The following is a 22,177-nucleotide window of genomic DNA, read 5'->3' on the forward strand; positions in this document are numbered from 1 at the left end:
GTATATATAGGCATCTCATTGGTCCCGGTTGGTGACATGAGCCGGGACTAAAGGGGAGCCTTTGGTCCCGGTTCAGGCCACCAACCGGGACCAATGGTGGTGGGCCAGGAGCGAGGCACATTGGTCCCGGTTCATCCTACCAACCGGGACCAATGGCCCACGTGGCCCGGCTGGCCCCCTGGGCTCACGAACCGGGATCAATGCCCACATTGGTCCCGGTTCTGGACTGAACCGGGACTAATGGGCTGACCCAACCTGGACCAAAGCCATGTTTTCTACTAGTGCCTTTGTGGTCGAATCAGTTAGTTTCTTTAATAGAAATCAGAAGGGGGTCCTTCTTTCATCAATAAATAAATAAAATGGACCGGAGGAGTATTATTCAGTCACATGAGGTCGCTAGAGCAAAGATTAAATGCGTTGCACGCAGCAGCAAGCATCATAACGGTGGAGTCATGACTTGCAGCTGCACCAGACCCCAGCTGCACCGCACCGCAGCGCACAGGCAGCACCGCCACCGAGCCGAACCATGCATGCCGCGCCTCGCGAGGCACGCTCGCCACTCGCCGGGCGGGAGCGCCTGCCTGCCTCCCTCCCTCCCTCCCCTGCATGCGCTAGCTAGCTAGGGCTGCGCAGCGCAGCGCCGCGCCCGCCAATCGCCGCGCCGCCACTCGTCGCGCCACCTTCCTGTCCGCTCGACACGGCACGCAGCACATGCCGCGCATGCATGCATGCATGCAGAACCGGGGGTTAAATTAAAGTATTCCTACCAGTAGCGTCCAAAGTTTCGGTTCTCGAGTGGGGCCGGCCGGAGGAGAGGACCAAACAGTAGGACATGCGTGTCCCACGTGTAGATCTTTGGCCACTGAGGTTTCATGTGCAAAGGAATACGTAACTACGGACCGTATATGTAGGACTACGTGCCATGCACTCAAGGTTACCGGTACCAGCTGAAAATAATCCGACAGTTACCGTATGCTAGCACAGAGAGTAGCACTGCACTGTATCTATGGGCCTGTCTAGATTATCTGGACTTGAGTTTGGCTAGGAAACGGACGAGCCATCGGACGTACGCATGGTAGCGTCGTAGGTACGTAATGCGGTGCTGCTGTGCGCCACGTGCTGAGAGTGTTTCGTCACCAGCTTTGATTTCTTTGGACGATAGGGTTAGATCATCATGGATTACTCTCACAAATTTGTACGTATATGTAAAGTCTATGCCTTATGCTCGCCAACACGTGTGGAGATACGCGTACGCTAGGCGGTTTTGGCGTTGGTTGTTGGTGAGCAATGTTACTATTATATATATAACGTATACCATACCTAATACCCCTAGCATTTATATATAAAGATTGGAAAAAGTACCCCCAAGCTATTATCTCAAAGGAACATATATGTGCATAAGCATGTACATGCATGTACGTAAGTACATTGCACCTGAACAACAGGATGATACAGGGGACGGGAAAGCAAGCAGTTCCTTAGCACGAAACATCGAGCTAGTCGTGGAAGGAAAAAACGTGAAGGGCTTTTTGGTGGAGTACCAGCTCCCGGTTGGCGGCTAATGCCGCAGCATCTGCCAGCGTGACCCCACCCCACGCCCCATGAATGGAGCGGCAGCCAGCCAGCCAGCCAGCCAGTGACCGCGGCGGGACGCGCCACGGGGGACGAGGCGACACGAAGCTTGGAGGCACGCACGGTGCGGCGAACGCGATCGCGCCGCGCATGCAACGGGCCTGCCCGCGCGGTGCCTCCCCCCACTCCGTCACACGCCTGACGCCCCTCTCACTGGACGCCACTGGAATCCACAGCCCCTCCCTCCAAAGCAGCGCGCCCCGCGACTCGCCTCCGCCTACGTGTCGGCCGCGTCCCCGCCCGCTCGCCCACGTACCCCGCGCCTCCCTCCCACGTGCCCCTCCCTCTGCGCGCATCCGATTGGCCGCCCACGCCTTCTTAAGCCGGCACGGCACCGGGACCCAACGCCGTGCACTCCGTCCACCCCCGTCGGCAGACATCGACTCCTGCGTGCACGCAATGGCCATGGTGCAGCCGGTGGACATGGCCGTCAAGGCCAACGAGATCCTCGCGCGGTTCCGGCCCATCGCGCCCAAGCCCGCCCTGCCGGCGTCGCCGGCGCAGGCGCAGGCGATCGACGGCGCCGCCGACCGCGTGCTCTGCCACCTGCAGAGCAGGCCGTGCCGCGCAAGGAAGCGCGGGCGCCCGAGCGCCGTGCCGGTGTCCGCGCCGGCCGCTGCCGCCAAGAGGAAGAGGGCGGCGTACCCGGTGCCGCTCCGATGCGCGGCGGCGGCGGCCACCGACGCGGTGGTGTCCACCGCGACGAGGGCCTATGTGTCCGTGCCGGGCAGTGCATGCATGCCGTTTGCGTCGCTGCCGCCGGCGACCGCGAGTACCGGCGGGAATCTGACGATGCTCTCGACCATGGTGGCGGGCGATGAGGAGGAGGAGGAGGAGGAGAGGGATATCCCCGTGGAGCGCGACCTGCTGCGGAAGCTGCTGGAGCCCAAGGTGATCTCGCCGCGGGCGATGCGCCCCGTGGGATCCACCATCCACGTCGAATCCATCGTCCACGGCGCCGTCGACGCGGCCAGCAGCACGGCCGCCTCGAAGACGGCGGAGGAGGTGGAGGCGGAGGTGGAGACCGACGCGCTGCCGGCGATCGTCACGGACTCGAGCAACCGCGTCCGGCTGGTGAACGACGCGTACAAGGAGATGGTGGGCGCGCCCGAGTGCCTGTGGCTCGGCGCGGTGGCCGCGTCGAGGAGGATCAGCGGGGAGGTGGCGCTGGTGGTGGCCGAGCAGGCGACGCTGCCGGAGTCCCCAGGGGGGTTCTCGTGCACGGCGAAGATCGAGTGGGAGTGCGGCGGCGGCGAGCGGGCTTCCATCCATGCAGCGTGCGACGTCAGCCGGCTGCAGTGCGAGTACAGGCACTACCTCTTCGCCTGGAGGTTTCGCGCCGCCGATGCATCATCGCCCGCCGACAGCCACCGCGCCGGCGGCGAAGCATGAGACACTCAGGATCCGAGCTGCGTGCGAAACCAAGTGCACAGGTCATAGATTAAGGTGCATGTTTTGTTACTGTTAAACCACTAGGTTAAGGTGCATGTTTAGTGGTACTGGTAAACCTAGGTGAACTGTTTCCTCTTTTGGGAAGCCTGCATGGTGCATGCCCGGGTTCTAAAGTACATATGATGTTGACCGGACAACGCAAGGGAAAAATATGACGTGTGCTTTGGTGAATTGCACTTCTCCTGGCGTGTTCTGAGCTAGTGAGCTTCTTGTACTCCATTTGATAATGACTGGTGATTGCCTACGCATGTAGGGACAGGGCAGGATGTATAAAAGCCTAGCCACAGACTGGCCGCAGTCACGATCTGCCTGGCCTTCTTTGCGTGCACTAAGTTGACAAATATAGTAGCCAAGAAATTCTAAGTTGACAAATATAGTAGCCAAGAAATTCTGTGTGAACGGGAATGAACATTTTACCCTGTAAAAAAGGGAGTTAACAAACATTTTGATGAGATGAGCGACAGGTTCAGTTGCAATGCGTGCTTATTACACGTTTGATGGAGACATGTTCTAGCTCATATTGCACGACAGGTATTGAACAAAGTGAAATCAGCACGAGCGGCAGAGGAAAACAACATCTTATGAAAATCTCCAGACAACATACAAATCCACAGCTTAGGCTGCTTCCTCCGTCTTCGGGGGGCCCTTCCACTTGAAGTTCTCTGCGTACGTTTTGGGCTGCATGATTAAATATCAACCGTTAATTACAAAGTATAACAACCAATCCAATCCTGTAAATACACAACTATACAAAGAGATGGCAAAATTATATTATACTCCCTTCATCCGGAAATACTTGTAATCAAAATGAATAAAAGGGGATGTATCTAGATGTATTTTAATTCTAGATACATTTCTTTTTATCCATTTTGATGACAACTATTTTCGGACCGAGGAGTACCAAAGTATCGTGTTAGTTCCATGAATGAAAAGACGATCTATTTTTGCCATTTCAAAGCAGGGTAAACAAACTATAATTAAGCAGATTCTAGAAAATGTAAATATTTAGTGTAGAGTTGTAATCCCATATATCCTTTAGGGCCTGTTTGGACTGGAGGTATCCGTACGAGCTTCGGTACTTGGTTCAAATTTAAACTAAATACTGAAAGTATACTCTTCTTCCAAACTGGCCCTTAATCTTTCTGTACGAATCCGATGTCTTTTGTTGAAGTAGCTCACTTGTATGTGACTGACTCTAGAGAACCATATAACAGAATTGCTATCATAAACCTCAAATCCCTGGTAATATAGTTGCGTTAGTTGCGATAGCTAAGTCAAATCCTTTGCCAGGGGATATGACGAGTGCACACACGGTGATAGAACTGCCAAAACAGTAGTCTCCTTGCATCAGTGGGAACATCGGTTCAAACAGTATGGCAGCCAGTACTGACTAGCTTACCCTCATCGAGTTGCTAGTAACAAAAAGATAAGGGTCAAGTGCACATTCGATGTACTCCTAAAGTTGATGTCAGTTTTGGCTTCTCTCTACGACCTTTGACTTCTAAGTCCTGAGAACTAATGGAGAACCCGAACCAATGTCTGGCTAGTTTTCATGGATGAGATGAGCGCCTTCAGTTCAGAGTGCCCGTCTGCCGGAGACACGAATAATGTGAAGGTCAACAAATTTGGTCAGGCGCTGTGACAAAGAAGCAACGGGCTACCCATTAAGTCCAGTGTCCTCCGTCATGGGGTATTCGCAGACTCCCAGTGCTCAAGGACAGAAAACCGAATCTTAAAAATCGCACAAAGTTCCGTAAACAGGTCATGGCATTGACTTTATTAAGACGTAAATTTTCAAATCCAAATCTAAAACAGTTTAAAAACACAAAAAGAACAAATACAGTGTTTATAGTGTACTGATAATGTGCCGAATTCAAAACCCAGTTTGAACTAGCTACTATTCAGAGGTGGATTAGTCTCTTGTTTTTGGAGTAACTGGTCAAATTTGGATCAAATTTTGTGAGACACTAGATGCTCTTACATGGGGTGTCTCAACAGCGTGTTGTTTCTCAGAATTTTTGGCGGTTTCTAGAAAGGAAAAAACACTTGGGTGCACAGGGAGTACGTAAATTCTCCCGTCCTGCCTTGTCCACACATTTCCGTCCTTTATTGACCCCAAGTTGGTCTTCACCCATTACCATGACATTTCATTCTCCCTTACCTCTAATATCCCAAGATGCCCCTGGCACCATTGCCCTCCACCCCGTAGGTGGCAATACCCAAGACACCGCCCTCACATCCACCTTCCATATATGCCATAATTCCATCTCCACATCATTTCCCATAGTATAATGGACTGACATACTAATTTATCGCATCTAACATGGATTGCATTACTTGCAGAGTTACGCGCACTAAGTGCTTACCATCAAAATCATCTCCAATGTTTTCCTTTACCAGCAGATTTTACTCGCTTTCGTGCTTACAACTCAATGTTAAATACTTCCTATGACGATATGTCCATGTTGTATTGGGAAAACAACTCAAAAGTGTGCAAGCACACATTGAAAGCGATGATACATGTAAACACAAACAGATTTAAAAGACATGTAGGTTATACAGAAAAGGTGTATTCAGTTTTTTTTTTAAGATGCAAGATATGAACTGTGTAAAGCAGGAAGATGCATTAACCAAGTCAAAACAAAGGATATGTAGGATATACAGACCTTCAGAAGAGGTGTATGGCGCTTCCTAACCTGCAAAAGGATAGATATAAATGTAAGTATACAATTCTCATTTTCAAAGAAATATAAAAGGCGCATTCCAAGAAGAATGTGTTATCAAATAATACTACACAACAGCGCAAGGAGATTCAACTCAACATACATTTTACTCCAGAAATAGACTTGAAAAATGTTTATGACAGCTTCAGCTAAAAAATGTCCTTGCAAAGTACTCCCTCCGTTCCGAATTACTTGTCTTAGATTTGTCTAGATACGGATGTATCTAGCACTAAAATTAGTGCTAGATACATCCGTATCTAGACAAATCCAAGACAAGTAATTTAGAACGGAGGGAGTAACACCAAAACCCTCGGTGTCGCTAAAGTTGGAAAGGATACACTGAGCCCATAGATGACAACCTCTAGCTCTAATGGGTTTCAGAGATAAGGAAGATATAAAAGTTTGACTTCTAGTAGACATAATTTATAGCATATCTCCCAAGACATATAAACGATATATCAAAACATTTAATAGCAATCTAATCAAACAACTGACCTTTAAGGCATGTGGCATAAATGATAAATTTCAATGCAGAACAGATGAGAGGTAACTTGCGGAGAAAAGAATTTCAGCTAAATTAATTGAGCAAAATGACCAAGATAAGAACTATTCAGTAAAAAATTCGAGGAGGCATCAACAGGCAGCAGCCGAGACATACTTAAATGCCTATTTATCAAGAACAAGGACTTCACAGTTACTGGAAAATAAACTTCATACGGAGTATATGACTAGCATAAAATCTATCTCTATATGTACTTCATCAGATAGGCCTAGCCCAGTTTGGAAATGCACCTATGGGATGATGGGAACCCTTTACGACCTGCCCAGCTTGAACATTTTAATTAGAAGAAGAATCAAGAATTGAATTATCCTAGATGTTCAAAAGTGTAACAATCATTGTTTGATCTTGCAAATATTCCTGAAATTCCAGTCCTGAATAGAACATCTTATTTGCCAAGTCAACTTATCTACCAGAATACCAGTGAGGGGGGACAAGAGTCAAAGACCCACCACATATTCCCATCCGTGTTTTTCAGCAAATGCCTTCGCTGATTCGGCACTGTCAAACGTAAGTCCAGCTTCACCAACATTAGCATACGGATCACCAGTCGATGTCCATCCCATCAATGGGTTCTCCCACCTATCATGAATTCAAATGTTAGAACCAGTTTCTCAAAAGAAAAAGAAGATATTTTAAAAGGAATAGTATCTGATAGTATTAGTTTGCTAACCAAACCCTAATCCACAGAAACGAGTGATGAACATGCCAAACAGAATAACTGCATGAGCCGTGACATGAGCCACACAAAAAAGGACACGCTAACATCTCAACAAAGAGACCTGCTCAATCGGAGGTAAAAAAAATCAGCTGTGGGCTTTAATGCTGTCACGGTATAATAATCAGTGGAACCTCTAAACACCCAGCACAAATAGGTACAGGATGCATTCTCCATGGTTTACAGTTAGCACTTAGCAACAATCACAAAGAAAAAGAGGGAGAAAATAAACTGTAGCAGTGTCCAGATTATTTCCTTAGTTTCTGAGTGCAGATTCTAAATGAACTTTCAAGTACATTCCAATCAGGCTACTGAAAGTCTGAAACATAAATGACCTGCAGCAGCAGTGACAGAGCAGTCTTTTCATGTTCTTATCCTCAATCAAGGTAATACACCAGAGGTTTCAAATATTAATTGTGAGACATAACAAGTAAAAGAGCGCAGATATGGCATCCAGTGCCCCTGGTAGAACCAAAACCCATTACATAATTTTATGGTACTACTACACATGTAGAGCACTTCCATAATACATATAATAAATATAGAAGGAACTCCTCACATGTCATTCTCGTTTAAGTTCAACAAATAAGAACCAATAACCCACAGCACCTCAGGAAAAAAAACAGAACACTTCCAGTATTAATAAATATAACTATGTTGGAGATGTTTGTTAAATTTTTGCCCAGCTCAACGATGCTTAAAGGGAATGCCTGGGCCTCATCAATTCTTCATAAACATTACTCCCTCTGGTCCAAAATAAGTGTCGCAGTTTTGAACTAGGCGTTAGTTCAAAATTCCGACACTTATTATGGATCGGAGGTAGTTCAATAATCAGTGAGATATGGTATAGTCACAGGTATAATCACATCTTTCATCAAGTTGATTGTTCATTCAAACTTACCAAAAGTGAGGTGATTGCAAAGAACAATTGTTCAATAGATATACTCATTCTGATAATATCTATGATACGGATTTGTGCTTGCATAGGTGGACTCCCACCATTTCAACCATTGAATGGGCCTGGAGATCTGGCATATTCACTAACTGCACACTCATAGCCATAGCAATGAGAGAATGTGCACAGAACTCAAGGCAAATTCAGTGGTTGAGAAGTGGTAGTATTATATATGAGTGCCTCGATAAATACCAATACCTACCACTGAGCTAAGATTATACTCCCTCCGTTCCTAAATATTTGTCTTTTTAGGGATTTCAAATGAACTACCACATACGGATGTATATAGACATATTTTAGAGTGTAGATTCACTCATTTTGCTCCGTATGTAGTCACTTGTTGAAATCTCTAGAAAGACAAATATTTAGGAACGGAGGGAGTAGTAACCCAAAGCAAAATTGCACAGGCATGATGTATAAGAACATTCGTTAGTTAGCTAGAACTGCAGTCTAGCTGCACAAGCAGGCAAGTAGTAGCCTAGTACCTCAGTCACTGATAGTTTGAACTATTAACTGCCTCATGTGAGTGCTAGTTTGTTATTGACAGAAGCACATTTGTAGTTTTGATCTGCTTGAAAGCTAGGTTTTGAATTTAAAATTTTAAATCTAGGTTAAATTTACATGAGGCTTATTTTAATTTCGTTTTATTTTGAGGTAGCCCTTCTGACAGCATCACAGGCTTTTGGGATGTATGACCCGTGAGAAAGAACAAGATTAACGAACAAAGTACAACAAGAAACATACTTTTGGGTTGACACGAAATTGATTTTCCACCTCCCGACTTTGCCAGAACCTTGCTGAGATGCAGTCCTAGCTGGTGAATAGATCAGAACCTGCTTGATCACAAGGATAAGGTGACCATTTGAGAAGGGGCAAAAAGGATGAAATAAAAACAACTTGGGCTTTAGCACCAATCCTCTGAAAGTGAAATCGTGAAATAAAATCAGGTATTTAGGCTTTACAGTTTAGGACCTATCCTTCTGAAAGTTTGATAACTAGCATATAACCCATCATACCGCAAACGCCGAAGATACAGTTTCTGACCCAAAACTGTCAACTCCCATTCAAATATTCTTGGAGGCAAACATATAACTGACGACTGTGGACAATGCACAAATCTTTTCCAAGGTCTAAACTACGGCAGAATACAAAGCAAACTAGGATCATTTATCCAAAGTCACAGAGCGCAAGGAGAATTGCTGCCCTTGACCTCTCTCTCTCTCTCTCTACCCATTTTTCATTTTCCCAGATATAAGTCTCTCATCCGAATCCCCCAAGATGGTCAAACACACTTTGCCTCATATCATCATTGGGTTGGAAATTCGGTATAATCTATGCGGGGGAACCCAAACTCCCACATTCCTCCTCACCACAGCTGTGACCAATTGAAAGATACCTACTACCGATAAATTCGCATTTCGATCAAATCCAAACTCCAACCACAACTAACGCATAGACACATCGCCTCGATGCCTATAACAACCTAAAATGCTTGAAGCCCGAACATTTCGAAAGATGCCCACACAGATCCACCTGATATAAACCTATCGCAACGAAAGTGAAGCAGGGAAGGTCGAGGGAACGTTACCTTGCGGCGGAGGTGCTCCTCGGGGATCCCGGAGACCATGCCGATCTCCCCGGGCTTGATCTCCACGAGGGCATCGGAGGCCTCCGCGGAGAGCATCCGTGCCGGCGTAGGCGAGAGCAGGGCCCGGCCGAGGGAGGGGAAGACCCGCCGGAGTGGGGCGGCCATCGCGTCGGAGCCGTGCGCCGGAGAGAGGTGGGGGCAAAAGGAGAGAGATGCGGGGGAGGAGCTTCGGAGCAGACGGCCTGCAAATGTGCGATCAGGCCGCACCGAGATTATGATGAGCCCAGAGTAGGGTGTCCATTGCTCTCTGGGCTCGGCCATTGGGCCCTGTAGAGCGTTATCGTACAGGCCTACGCCATCAAAAAATGTTAATCCCCTAAAAAATAAAAAAATGTTAATACCCCTAAAAAATCAAAAATAATACCCCTAAAAAATCAATAGTTACTTTTGAAGGTAGAGCTACGAATACATAAGGAGGCCAGATGCCGGGCAAGAATCACCCCACTCCGCCGCTCCCCATCTCCTCCTTCCACCATTTTCTCCACCCTTTCAATGGTGTCCGACGATCAGAAAGAGCAGTTCTCCGGTATAAAAGTCGGCTGGGTGGCCAACCGAGTCAGCCGGATATGAGTGAGGTAGCTCGTTGCTCCACCTCCCTCGCCAAGCCCGATGAAGCAAGTTGTCGTCCCAAGCTGGCGCGTGCTTCAGCAACTCGCTACTCCAGGCCAAGTCGCGGTACCGCGCCTCCCGCAGCTCACGGTACCACGCCTCCTGTGCGTGCGACCACGCCATCCGCCGACAACGCATGTGTAGCCGCGCGCTGTCGGTTGCTAGGACATCGACGAGGTGACGGCCAACACATCCGCACCGACTGCCATCATCGAGGAGAAGTAGAATGATACGTCTCCAATGTATCTATAATTTTTTATTGTTCCATGCTATTGTATTATCAACCTTGGATGTTTTATATGCATTTATATGCTATTTTATATGATTTTTGGGACTAACCTATTAACCTAGAGCCTAGTGCCAGTTTCTGTTTTTTCCTTATTTTTTAGTATCACGAAAAAGGAAAACCAAACGGAGTCCAATTGACCTGAAATTTCATGGAGATTATTTTTGAACCAGAAGAAGCCCACGGAGTACCGGAGATGGGCCAGAAGAATCCCGAGGCACCCACGAGGGTGGGTGCACGCCCCACTACCTCGTGGCCGCCTCGGGGACCCCCCTGCCTTGTTCCCGACTCCGACACCTCTTATATATATACCCAAACTTTCAGAAGGAAACCTAGATCGGGAGTTCCGCCGCCGCAAGCTTGTGTAGCCACCGAAAGCCAATCTAGACTCGTTCCGGCACCCTGCCGGATGGGGGAATCCCTCTCCGGTGGCCATCTTCATCATCCCGACGCTCTCCATGACGAGGAGGGAGTACTTCACCCTTGGGGCTGAGGGTATGTACTAGTAGCTATGTGTTTGATCTCTCTCTATCTATCTATCTATCTCGTGTTCTTGATTTGGCACGATCTTGATGTATCGCGAGCTTTGCTATTATAGTTGGATCTTATAATGTTTCTCCCCCTCTACTCTCTTGTAATTGATTGAGTTTTCCCTTTGAAGTTATCTTATCGGATTGAGTCTTTAAGGATTTGAGAACACTTGATGTATGTTTTGCGTGGGATACCCGTGGTGACAATGGGGTATTCTATTGATCCACTTGATGTATGTTTTGGTGATCAACTTGCGGGTTTCGTGACCTTGGGAATCTATGCATAGGGGTTGGCACGCGTTTTCGTCTTGACTCTCCGGTAGAAACTTTGCGACACTCTTTGAAGTTTTTTGTGTTGGATGAATAGATGAATCTGAGATTGTGTGATACATATCGTATAATCATACACATGGATACTTGAGGTGACATTGGAGTATCTAGATGACATTAGGATTTTGGTTGATTTGTGTCTTAAGGTGTTATTCTAATACGAACTCTATGATAGATTGAATGGAAAGAATAGCTTCGTGTTATTTTACTACGGACTTTTGAATAGATCGATCAGAAAGGATAACTTTAAGGTGGTTTCATCCCTAAAATAATCTCTTCGTTTGTTCTCCGCTATTAGTTACTTTGGAGTGACTCTTTGTTGCATGTTGAGGGATAGTTATATGATCCAATTATATTATTATTGTTGAGAGAACTTGCACTAGTGAAAGTATAAACCCTAGGCCTTGTTTTCTAGCATTGCAAAACCATTTTTGCTCACTTTTATCATTAGTTACCTTGCTGTTTTTATATTTTCAGATTACAAAAACCTATATCTACCATCCATATTGCATTTGTATCGCCATCTCTTTTCGAACTAGTGCACCTATACAATTTACCATTGTACTGGATGTGTTGGGGACACAAGAGACTCTTTATTATTTGGTTGCAGGGTTGTTTGAGAGAGACCATCTTCATCCTACGCCTCCCACGGATTGATAAACCTTAGGTCATCCACTTGAGGCAAATTTGCTACTGTCCTACAAACCTCTGCACTTGGAGGCCCAACAACATCTACAAGAAGAAGGTTGTGTAGTAGACATCATGCTCTTTTCTGGCGCCATTGCCGGGGAGGTGAGTGCTTGAAGGTATATCTTTAGATCTTGCAATCAAATCTTTTAGTTTCTTGTCTTATCACTAGTTTAGTTTATAAAATAAACTACAAAAAATGGAATTGAGGGTATCTCAAATGCTTCATCTTTTTAATATCTTTCATGAAAATAAGGATTCCGATAATTGTGCCAAAATGCTAGAAGAATACAATCAAGGTCCGACTACGAAACCAACATAAATAAAGACAACCCCAAATGCTAGATCCTCGATCGACCCGACTGGGCTCCACTACTGATCAACAGGAAACGAAACAACACAACGAACAAGATCTTCAATGAGCTCCCACTTGAGCTCGGTTGCGTCATCTGCACTGGTATCATCGGCACCTGCAACTGTTTGGAAGTATCTGTGAGTCACGAGGACTCAGCAATCTCACACCCGCGAGATCAAGACTATTTAAGCTTATGGGTAGGAAAAGATAGTGAGGTGGAGCTGCAGCAAGCACTAGCATATATGGTGGCTAACATACGCAAATAAGAGCGACAAGAGAAGCAAGGCAATGGTCGTGAACTAGAAGTGATTCTAAAACTACTTATGTTCAAGCATAACACAAGAACCATGTTCACTTCCCAGACTCCGTCGAAAAGAGACCATCACGGCTACACACACGGTTGATGCATTTTAATTAAGTTAAGTTTCAAGTTCTCTACAACCGGACATTAACAAATTCCCATCTGCCCATAACCATGGGCACGGCTTTCGAAAGTTCAAACCCTGCAGGGGTGTCCCAACTTAGCCCATCACAAGCTCTCACGGTCAACGAAGGATATTCCTTCTCCCAGGAAGACCCGATCAGACTCGGAATCCCGGTTACAAGACATTTCGACAATGGTAAAACAAGACCAGCAAAGCCGCCCGATGTGCCGACAATCGTGATAGGAGCTGGACATATCTTGTTCTCAGGGCAACACCGGATGAGACATCCTACGAGTAAAACCAAACCTCAAGTTTCCCCGAGGTGGCCACGCAGTCTACTCGGTTCGGACCAACACTTAGACAAGCACTGGCCCGGGGGGTTAAAATAAAGATGACCCTCGGACTCCGGAAACCCAAGGGAAAAAGGCTAGGTGAGGCAAATGTAAAACCAAGGTTGGGCCTTGCTGGAGGAGTTTTATTCAAAGCGAACTTTCAAGGGGTCCCCATAACACCCAACCGCGTAAGGAACGCAAAATCAAGGAACATAACACTGGTATGACGGAAACTAGGGCAGCAAGAGTGGAACAAAACACCAGGCATAAGACCGAGCCTTCCACCCTTTACCAAGTATATAGATGCATTAATTAAAATAAGAGATATGTGTAACGCCCTCGATGCGGCTATATCTCCCACGTGTCGAAGCACGACTTCGAGGCATAACCGCATTGAAAGCAATGTCGCAAGTGAGGTAATCTTCACACAACCCATGTAATACATAAGGGAAAGAGATACATAGTTGGCTTACAATCGCCACTTCACACAATACATGAATAAAGCATTACATCATCCAGTTACACACAAGGTCCGACTACGGAACCAAAATAAAAGAAGACTACCCCAAATGCTACACAGATCCCCGATCGTCCCAACTGGGCTCCACTACTGATCAACTGGAACGAAACAACACAAAGGACATGATCTTCATCGAGCTCCTCCTGAGCTCGGTTGTGTCACCTGCACGGTATCATCGGCACCTGCAAACTGATTTTGGAAGTATCTGTGAGTCACGGGGAGTCAGCAATCTCACACCCTCGCGATCAAGACTATTTAAGCTTATAGGTAGGGTAAAAGGTATGAGGTGGAGCTGCAGCAAGCGACTAGCATATATGGTGGCTAAACATACACAAATGAGAGCGAGAAGAGAAGGCAAAAGCACGGTCGAGAAACTATGATCAAGAAGTGATCCTAGAACAACCTACGTCAAGCATAACTCCAACACCGTGTTCACTTCCCGGACTCCGCCGAGAAGAGACCATCATGGTTACACACGTGGTTGATGTATTTTAATTAAGATCAACTTCATGGTTTTCTACAACAGGACATTAACAAATTCCTATCTGCCCATAACCGCGGGCACGACTTTCGAAAGTTCAAAACCCTGCAGGGGTGTCCCAACTTAGCTCATCACAAGCTCTCACGGTCAACGATGGATATTCCTTCTCCCAAGACAATCCGATCAGACTCGGCATCCCGGTTACAAGACATCCTCGACAATGGTAAAACAAGTCCAGCAAGACCACCCGCTGTGCCGACAAATCCCAATAGGAGCTGCACATAGCTCGTTCTCAGGGCACACCGAATAAGCTAAGCGTACGGGAGCCAACGTAACCCAAGTTGCCAAGGGACGGCCCCGCACGGTGCTCTGGGTTGGACCAACACTTAGAGAAGCACTGGCCCGGGGGGTTTAATAAAGATGACTGCGGCAAAATCGCTGAATATGTCAATAATCTGCCAGGATCATTTTATAGCAAAAGTAGAGCTCGATTGACTCAAGCTAGGGTACTCCATAAATGCAAACAAAGACATGGATGGATAGAGCACCACAATATTAACAAAACATCCTTACTGATCATCCTTAAAAGGGGCACAGATCACTAGGAAACAACATGAACATATGGCATAAAAATTAATGACAGGGCAAGGACTTAGTGAAATTCTAAGTCCCTGAAATCAGCATCATTGAGTAAGCTACTTTGCATGCTTGTGCTAGTCACCACAAAGATCACAAAAATACATGGCATACACCCCCGTAAAGATGGCATGGCATATAACAAAACACATGTAGAGCTCAGGATCATAGCATGCACACATTAATCATGGCAAAAATGACAAAATGCCATTTGCTGAAACAGATCTGACACAATCCTCACATAGCCCTCTTCCAACAACATTTCGGGCACCAAGATGAGCTCAAATGAAAATGATGCAGTGAGATAAAATGATGTACTCGTCGAGATGAACATTTTGATATGCTACACGCTCAAAACGGAGCCATGGATGATGAGTTATGATGCGATGAAAATGCCCAAAAATACTGGGGACTTAGCAGATTTCGAGGGGGTGGAAAGTCAACTTCTGGTTTTTCAGATCTGGGCGCGGAGAACGAGGATCGCCGGAGGAAGACTGTGCGGTTGCCGGAGACAAAGAGGGAGGTCACCGACGAGGGGCGAGGGGCCGGAGGAGGCTGGATCCATGGGCTCCCAGCCAGATCGGGTCGGAGCCGTGGTCGGCGCGGCGATGCGGGACGGTGGACGCGTGGACGGCGAAGCTTGCCGGCGGTTGGGCTCCGGCGACCTTGGAGGAGCTCCGGCCGGCAAGGCACCGCAGGGCAGCGACCGTGCGCGCGGGGCGGCGCGGTGGCGCGGTGCACAGGCGGCAGAGATGACGTGCGAGGCGATGGGAAGGTCCGGCGGTTGACCGCCGACGGCGGGCGGTGGTCCGAGGCGCTCCGGCGAGCTTCTTGCCGGCGGCAACTGGAGACGAAGATGGCGTGAGGTCCGGGCGGATTGGGTGGTTCGGGCCCTCCGCGGCACGGAGCGGGCTGGAGATGGGCTCGCGGGCCCGCGAGGTGGAGGGAAACGGCGACGACACTTGGCGATGCATGGTTGGGCGAGGGCGGCGGCTGGCTGACGTGGCAGCGCACTATTGGCCAGGGTGACGTGGCTGGAGGCGGCGGACGCGTCCGGCGGTGGAGTGGACATGTCCGGCGGCGCTTAGGGAGGAGTTTTAGGGTTTCGGGGAAAAGATCTGAAAACGAAAATGAAGGGGTTTATTTATAGAGGTAGAGGGAGCTAGGAAACTCCAAATGAGGTGCGGTTTGTGGCCACGCGATCGTGATCGAACGTCCGAGATGATAGAGGGGGTTTAGGTGGGTTTTGGGCCACTTTGGAGGGGTGTTGGGCTGCAACACACACACGAGGCCTTTTCGGTCCCTCAGTTAACCGTTGGAGTATCAAACGAAGTCCAAATGGCACGAAACTTGACAGGCGGTCTACCTGTAGTAAACCAAGGCCGCATGGCAAGTCTCGGTCCAATCCGAAAACGTTTAGCACCCGCACATGAAAAAAGGTAGACAGGAACACCGGATGACATAGGAGCGCCGGATTGCAAAACGGACAACGGGGAAAATGCTTGAATGCATGAGATGAACATGTATGCAAATGAAATGCACATGATGACATGATATGAGATGCATGACACGCAAGCAATGACAAGGCAACAACAACGAATAACTAGAGGACACCTGGCACATCGGTCTCGGGGAATTACAACACTCCACCACTATGAGAGGATCTCGTCCCGAGATCTAGAATGGCACCGGAGGGAAAACGGAAGAGAAAGAGAAAAGGTAAAACTAAGTTGCTTCTTTGACCAATGAGTGAAACCAAAGAACCTTGAAAAGGTTAAGCCAATATGAGAAAGAATACAACGGAGATGAACTAAGTTGAAAGCACTTCGTTAAGAAGGAGGAAAGGAAAAAAACGATTCGAGTAGCACTCCGGTTTAGAAGGGATAAGCAAGGAAAAGAATATGAACTTGGCAAATCAAGAAGATGGGTCGAAAGGAACAACATCACAAACCCTCCGGAACAAAAGAATAGAAGTTGGATCGTTGGAAAGGAAAGAATTGAGAGGAAAAAGACATCTTCTACCACACTAGAATTTGAAAAGCATCCTTAAAAGAAGGATTGAACGGAGTTGTTGGGAAACCAACAACGAAAAAGAGTAAGCTTGTAGTGGGCTTATGGAGAACATCTCAAAAACTATGAGGTGAAAATTCTGCCACTCACGGAAAACAATGGATTTGAATTGATATTAACAAGAAGACGAGAAACTATTTTCATCGGGAGGATAAGGAAGAACTTGGGTCCTTTATAAGCACCATAAATAGCAACAATCCTTAGGGAAAGCTTTAGGTGAAATATAACCCAAGATAACTTCAACGAAAAGGTAGATGGATTTAAAATATCTCATTCTTAACAACATGTGAATCATGAAACATGAACTCAAATTATCAAGAATGACATAATACCACCTCCAATAATATGGTAGAAAGAATTGCACTCCGGATTGCAAGATGAAGAATGCTTGAGCTCCTTTAGAAAAGAATGTTGATGATCACTTAGAGAAGGAAATTAAATCCTTGATGAAACCATCATGTAGAACATCCATGAAGAACTCCGATAAACAAAAGAATGATCAAACGAAAAGAAAGAGAAGTTGAAAACAGAAGGTGAAACCTTGTAATGATTTAGATGGATCTCTGTGATGAGATAAAGCGGAAAACTGGAACTCCAGAAAAAAAGAACAAATGAGATCAAGAATTTGATGAACCTCCGGAATAAGGATTAATCACTTGGATGAAGCAAGAATAAGAATTATGTTATGCGTATCCTTCACCAATTTAAATTGATGACAAGCAGCGGATTTGACATACTACTTATTCTCATAGAGAGCATTAAGATAGATTTAGCGCCAACTTGAAGAGGCCTTCAATGAATCACCGGTAGGATTGAAAACAACAAAAGAATCGATATGATAACCAAGGAAGAGAAATTTTGAACAAACCACCATTAGAATTAAATAAACGAAGTAAAGGGATGAATCACCGGTAAGAATTAGAGAATGAATGAGGATACTTGAGGGGATTTAGATACATAAGAACGAAGAGGTCACGAGCTGACAAGAGAATAATTGAATGATGCATCGGTAAGATTTGGAGAACAATAGCTGAAAACTTGAATGAATAATATTTGAAAAGATGGCCTCCGGATAATCAAACTGAAAAGACTCCTGAATTGCTCCGGATGGGTGAAAAGAATTCTCACAATCAAAACAAATTATGAGAGGATGGCAACAAGCTAGAATCACGAATCTTGAAGAGAAAAGAACAAGATTGAGAGAAAAATCTTCTTCGGTCTTCAAATGATGAGAGTCACAACGAGAAACACCACCAAGAATTTTTTAGACGCTCTGGAAGAATCAAAAGCGAAGAGGTCGAGCCAACGATGAAAAGAATTTGAAAGATCTTGGAGAAAAAGTATTTGACTGATGGTAAATCATTCTTACGTCAAACTTCGAAAAGAAATTTGAGGATAGCTCCGGGAAAATAAGAAGAGTCAGGTAAGATCCTGGGAAAAGACCTGTGGGTTAGGGCCCATTCAAAAGAAAACACCATTGAACGATTTAAAAGAGAGAATGCACCGGTTGAATCTAAATGAGTAGAATGAGATAACATCCTCGAAAGAGCTGGAACGAAGGCAGAGTGGAAACATGAATCTCCGAGATATCTTGAGCACTCCAGAACAAATGAATAACGAGAGGTGAAAGATAAAGGAGGTGCAACGACATGGGAAAGCATTTGAACTAAGGAGAAGAATATGATTGACAAGGCTTGACTAGAATCCACCGGAAAAGAAATAGAACGAAGAATGATGAACTTAAGCTCCGTTAGAATCTTCGTGAGAACCACCGGGTAAGAATATGAAAGAATGGAGAGACTTCCACCAATAAAATGGATAGTGATAAAGAACTCTGAGTCCTTGAAGAAAAAGGGAGTGGGTGGGTGGGAAAAACAAAGGCAACTTGGAGGCGGATGAAACCAACACCGTTGAGAAGACTTGAGTTGATCTTGCGGATGTTGAAATGATTGGATCCACTTGAAGAGAAACACGCCGGTTGAGAAGGATTGACATGACAAACTCGATTATCATGAAGGATTAGTATTCACATAGGAGTATGAGAACACCGTTTAGAGAAGGTATGGAATCAACATTTGACTTCGAAGCAACTCGAATACCACAACTCAAAACAAACAAAGGATTGGCTTACAGAATAAACCGGAACAAACATATGATAGAGATTTCATCCGAAGTTTTCGTGGTGGGGCCTACATGGGCTCGATCGTACAACACCATCATGTACAAGGCAGTGCACATGACATACGAAGCATCCTCGAGTCGGCATAGCCAATGACTCTTTAAGACACAACGAGACCACTGTAAAACCAACCGTGGATAGGCGGACCACTAGACGTCGAACCCCAATTTCATATCATACATCTGTCGGAAAGATATCCTAAGAGCTACTTGAATTCCCACTTATAAACTCCCAAAACTTTCCGGTTATGCAATCAGGTGTTGGGGATACAGGGGAAGAATAATATCTCACCCAAACTAGCAAATCCTACATCCAGCTGTATCCATCCTTCAACACATAACCAAGAAACCTTCGGAAATCGTTTACCTCAACCTTCTAAAAGCATCCGTTATACGAGTTATGGCGATACTCCCGAACTCCCGCCACAGTACTGGGTGGCATCGAGGTTATCTCACCAACAACTACATAAAAGAGATTTTCGATGTCGGCGAACTCAGGTATTCTAGAACTACAACGATAAAATTGTGATGACAACACCTCGGAGCTCAACTCCCCGGGACACTGCCACAACCCCTAAATGTCAGGAGGCACCAAGAACAATGTTCTCATCAACAAACCATCGGAACGATTCCAAGATACCCGCGTGATCCTAAATTTTTTTTAGTGAAATTTGAGAAGAGAAGAGTCAAAACTCTACGTCAAGATGCCTCACCAGAACGACGAAGGGACTGAGGAGTAAAAAGAAGTCCTACTCTCCGATATATAATTCCTAAATGACTCAAAACATTTTTCTAGACTCAACAATGCCAGCGATTCGATCAAGCAGGGGGCTCCTAAGGTCGGGGAAGGCTCTGATTACCAACTTGTAACGCCCTCGATGCGGCTATATCTCCCATGTGTCTAAGCACGACTTAGAGGCATAACCGCATTGAAAGCAATGTCGCAAGTGAGGTAATCTTCACACAACCCATGTAATACATAAGGGAAAGAGATACGTAGTTGGCTTACAATCGCCACTTCACACAATACACGAATAAAGCATTACATCATCCAGTTACACACAAGGTCCGACTACGGAACCAAAATAAAAGAAGACTACCCCAAATGCAACACAGATCCCTGATTGTCCCAACTGGGCTCCACTACTGATCAACTGGAACAAAACAACACACAGGACAAGATCTTCATCGAGCTCCTCCTGAGCTCGGTTGCGTCACCTGCACGGTATCATCGGCACCTGCAAACTGGTTTTGGAAGTATCTATGAGTCACGGGGACTCAGCAATCTCACACCCTCACGATCAAGACTATTTAAGCTTATAGGTAGGGTAAAATGTATGAGGTGGAGCTGCAGCAAGCGACTAGCATATATGGTGGCTAAACATACACAAATGAGAGCGAGAAGAGAAGGCAAAAGCATGATCGAGAAACTATGATCAAGAAGTGATCCTAGAACAACCTACGTCAAGCATAACTCCAACACCGTGTTCACTTCCCGGACTCCGCCGAGAAGAGACCATCATGGTTACACACGCGGTTGATGTATTTTAATTAAGATCAACTTCATGGTTTTCTACAACCGGACATTAACAAATTCCCATCTGCCCATAACCGCGGGCACGACTTCCAAAGTTCAAAACCCTGCAGGGGTGTCCCAACTTAGCCCATCACAAGCTCTCATGGTCAACGAAGGATATTCCTTCTCCCAAGACAATCCGATCAGACTCGGCATCCCGGTTACAAGACATCCTCGACAATGGTAAAACAAGTCCAGCAAGACCACCCGCTGTGCCAACAAATCCCGATAGGAGCTGCACATAGCTCGTTCTCAGGGCACACCGGATAAGCTAAGCATACGGGAGCCAACGTAACCCAAGTTGCCAAGGGACGACCCCGCACGGTGCTCTGGGTTGGACCAACACTTAGAGAAGCACTGGCCTGGGGGGTTTAATAAAGATGACCCTTGGGCTGGCCGACCCAAGGGAAAGAAAAAGGCTAGGTGGCAAATGGTAAAACCAATGTTGGGCCTTGCTGGAGGAGTTTTATTCAAAGCGAACTGTCAAGGGGTTCCCATTATAACCCAACCGTGTAAGGAACGCAAAATCCGGGAACATAACACCGATATGACAGAAACTAGGGCGGCAAGAGTGGAACAAAACACCAGGCATAAGGCTGAGCCTTTCACCCTTTACCAAGTATATAGATGCATTAATTAAATAAGAGATATTGTGATATCCCAACAAAATATCCATGTTCCAACATGGAACAAACTCCAATCTTCACCTACAACTAACAACGCTATAAGAGGGGCTGAGCAAAGCGGTAACATAGCCAAACAACGGTTTGCTAGGACAAGGTGGGTTAGAGGCTTGGTTTAACAATATGGGGGGCATGATAAGCAAGTGGTAGGTATCACAGCATAGGCATAGCAAAAGAGTGAGCAACTAGCAAGCAAAGATAGAAGTGATTTCGAGGGTATGGTCATCTTGCCTGAAATCCTGCAAGGAAGGAGAACGAGTCCATGAAGAAGACAAACGGACATAGTCAAACGGATCCTCACAAACATGAAATTATCGGAACCAACCCAAAGAAGCAACACCAGAAAGAAGCACACAACATAGTAAACAACCAACACATGAACATGGTATGATATGCGGGATGCGGTATGCGGTGCATATGCATGATTTGGAAAGGAATGATTGAACCTGGCTTCAACTTGGAAATCCAAGAGTGCCACTGGAAAGGTGAGTTGATTTCGGTCGAAATCGATATAAAGATCACCGGAATCAGATGCACGGTTTGGAAATGGCAAGCAAAACAAATAAGGCACCGGTCTGCGATAATCATGAAGTAGCCATCTAAATGCATCAAGATAAATATGCTACGGCACTCAAACATGGCAACAAAATACATGGTAGTGATCCACTCAAGATGCTTGGCAAAAGATGAACACTGAGCTACGGCTAATTCATCCATTAACAGGTTCAAACAAGCATGGCAAAAATGCAAAAGATAACAGGTTTCAGACTTAGTGAAGTTAACAGCATGTCA

At 46.1% G+C, this 22,177-nt stretch overlaps 2 protein-coding genes across 2 annotated transcripts; one reads left to right on the forward strand and one right to left on the reverse strand.

Moving 5' to 3' along the window:
• The first annotated feature begins 2,031 nt into the window (after positions 1–2,031).
• On the forward strand, positions 2,032–3,418 carry LOC119354011. The gene has a single exon (XM_037620720.1). The coding sequence runs from the start codon at positions 2,032–2,034 to the stop codon at positions 3,022–3,024; it is 993 nt and encodes a 330-aa protein (XP_037476617.1). The 3' UTR covers positions 3,025–3,418.
• Positions 3,419–3,489: 71 nt separating this feature from the next.
• LOC119354012 (NADH dehydrogenase [ubiquinone] iron-sulfur protein 4, mitochondrial-like) lies at positions 3,490–9,884 on the reverse strand. The gene is made up of 5 exons (XM_037620721.1): positions 9,628–9,884; positions 8,784–8,872; positions 6,819–6,948; positions 5,751–5,780; positions 3,490–3,762 (listed from the first exon to the last, which is right to left on the reverse strand). Exons 1-5 carry the CDS (start codon positions 9,790–9,792, stop codon positions 3,700–3,702), a joined length of 477 nt encoding a protein of 158 aa, XP_037476618.1. The 5' UTR covers positions 9,793–9,884; the 3' UTR covers positions 3,490–3,699.
• Between the last annotated feature and the right edge of the window lie 12,293 nt (positions 9,885–22,177).

This window comes from Triticum dicoccoides, chromosome 2A (assembly GCF_002162155.2).
Source record: "Triticum dicoccoides isolate Atlit2015 ecotype Zavitan chromosome 2A, WEW_v2.0, whole genome shotgun sequence".
Classification (NCBI taxonomy): Eukaryota; Viridiplantae; Streptophyta; class Magnoliopsida; order Poales; family Poaceae; genus Triticum; species Triticum dicoccoides.

Excerpts from the sequence above, each read along its gene's own strand:
- LOC119354012 (XM_037620721.1), bottom strand. The coding sequence starts at position 9,792 with ATGGCCGCCCCACTCCGGCGGGTCTTCCCCTCCCTCGGCCGGGCCCTG. Across the intron at positions 8,873-9,627 it reads AGGAGCACCTCCGCCGCAAG|GTTCTGATCTATTCACCAGC; the intron begins GTAACGTTCCCT and ends GTGATCAAGCAG. Across the intron at positions 6,949-8,783 it reads AATTTCGTGTCAACCCAAAA|GTGGGAGAACCCATTGATGG; the intron begins GTATGTTTCTTG and ends AATTCATGATAG.
- LOC119354011 (XM_037620720.1), top strand. The coding sequence starts at position 2,032 with ATGGCCATGGTGCAGCCGGTGGACATGGCCGTCAAGGCCAACGAGATC.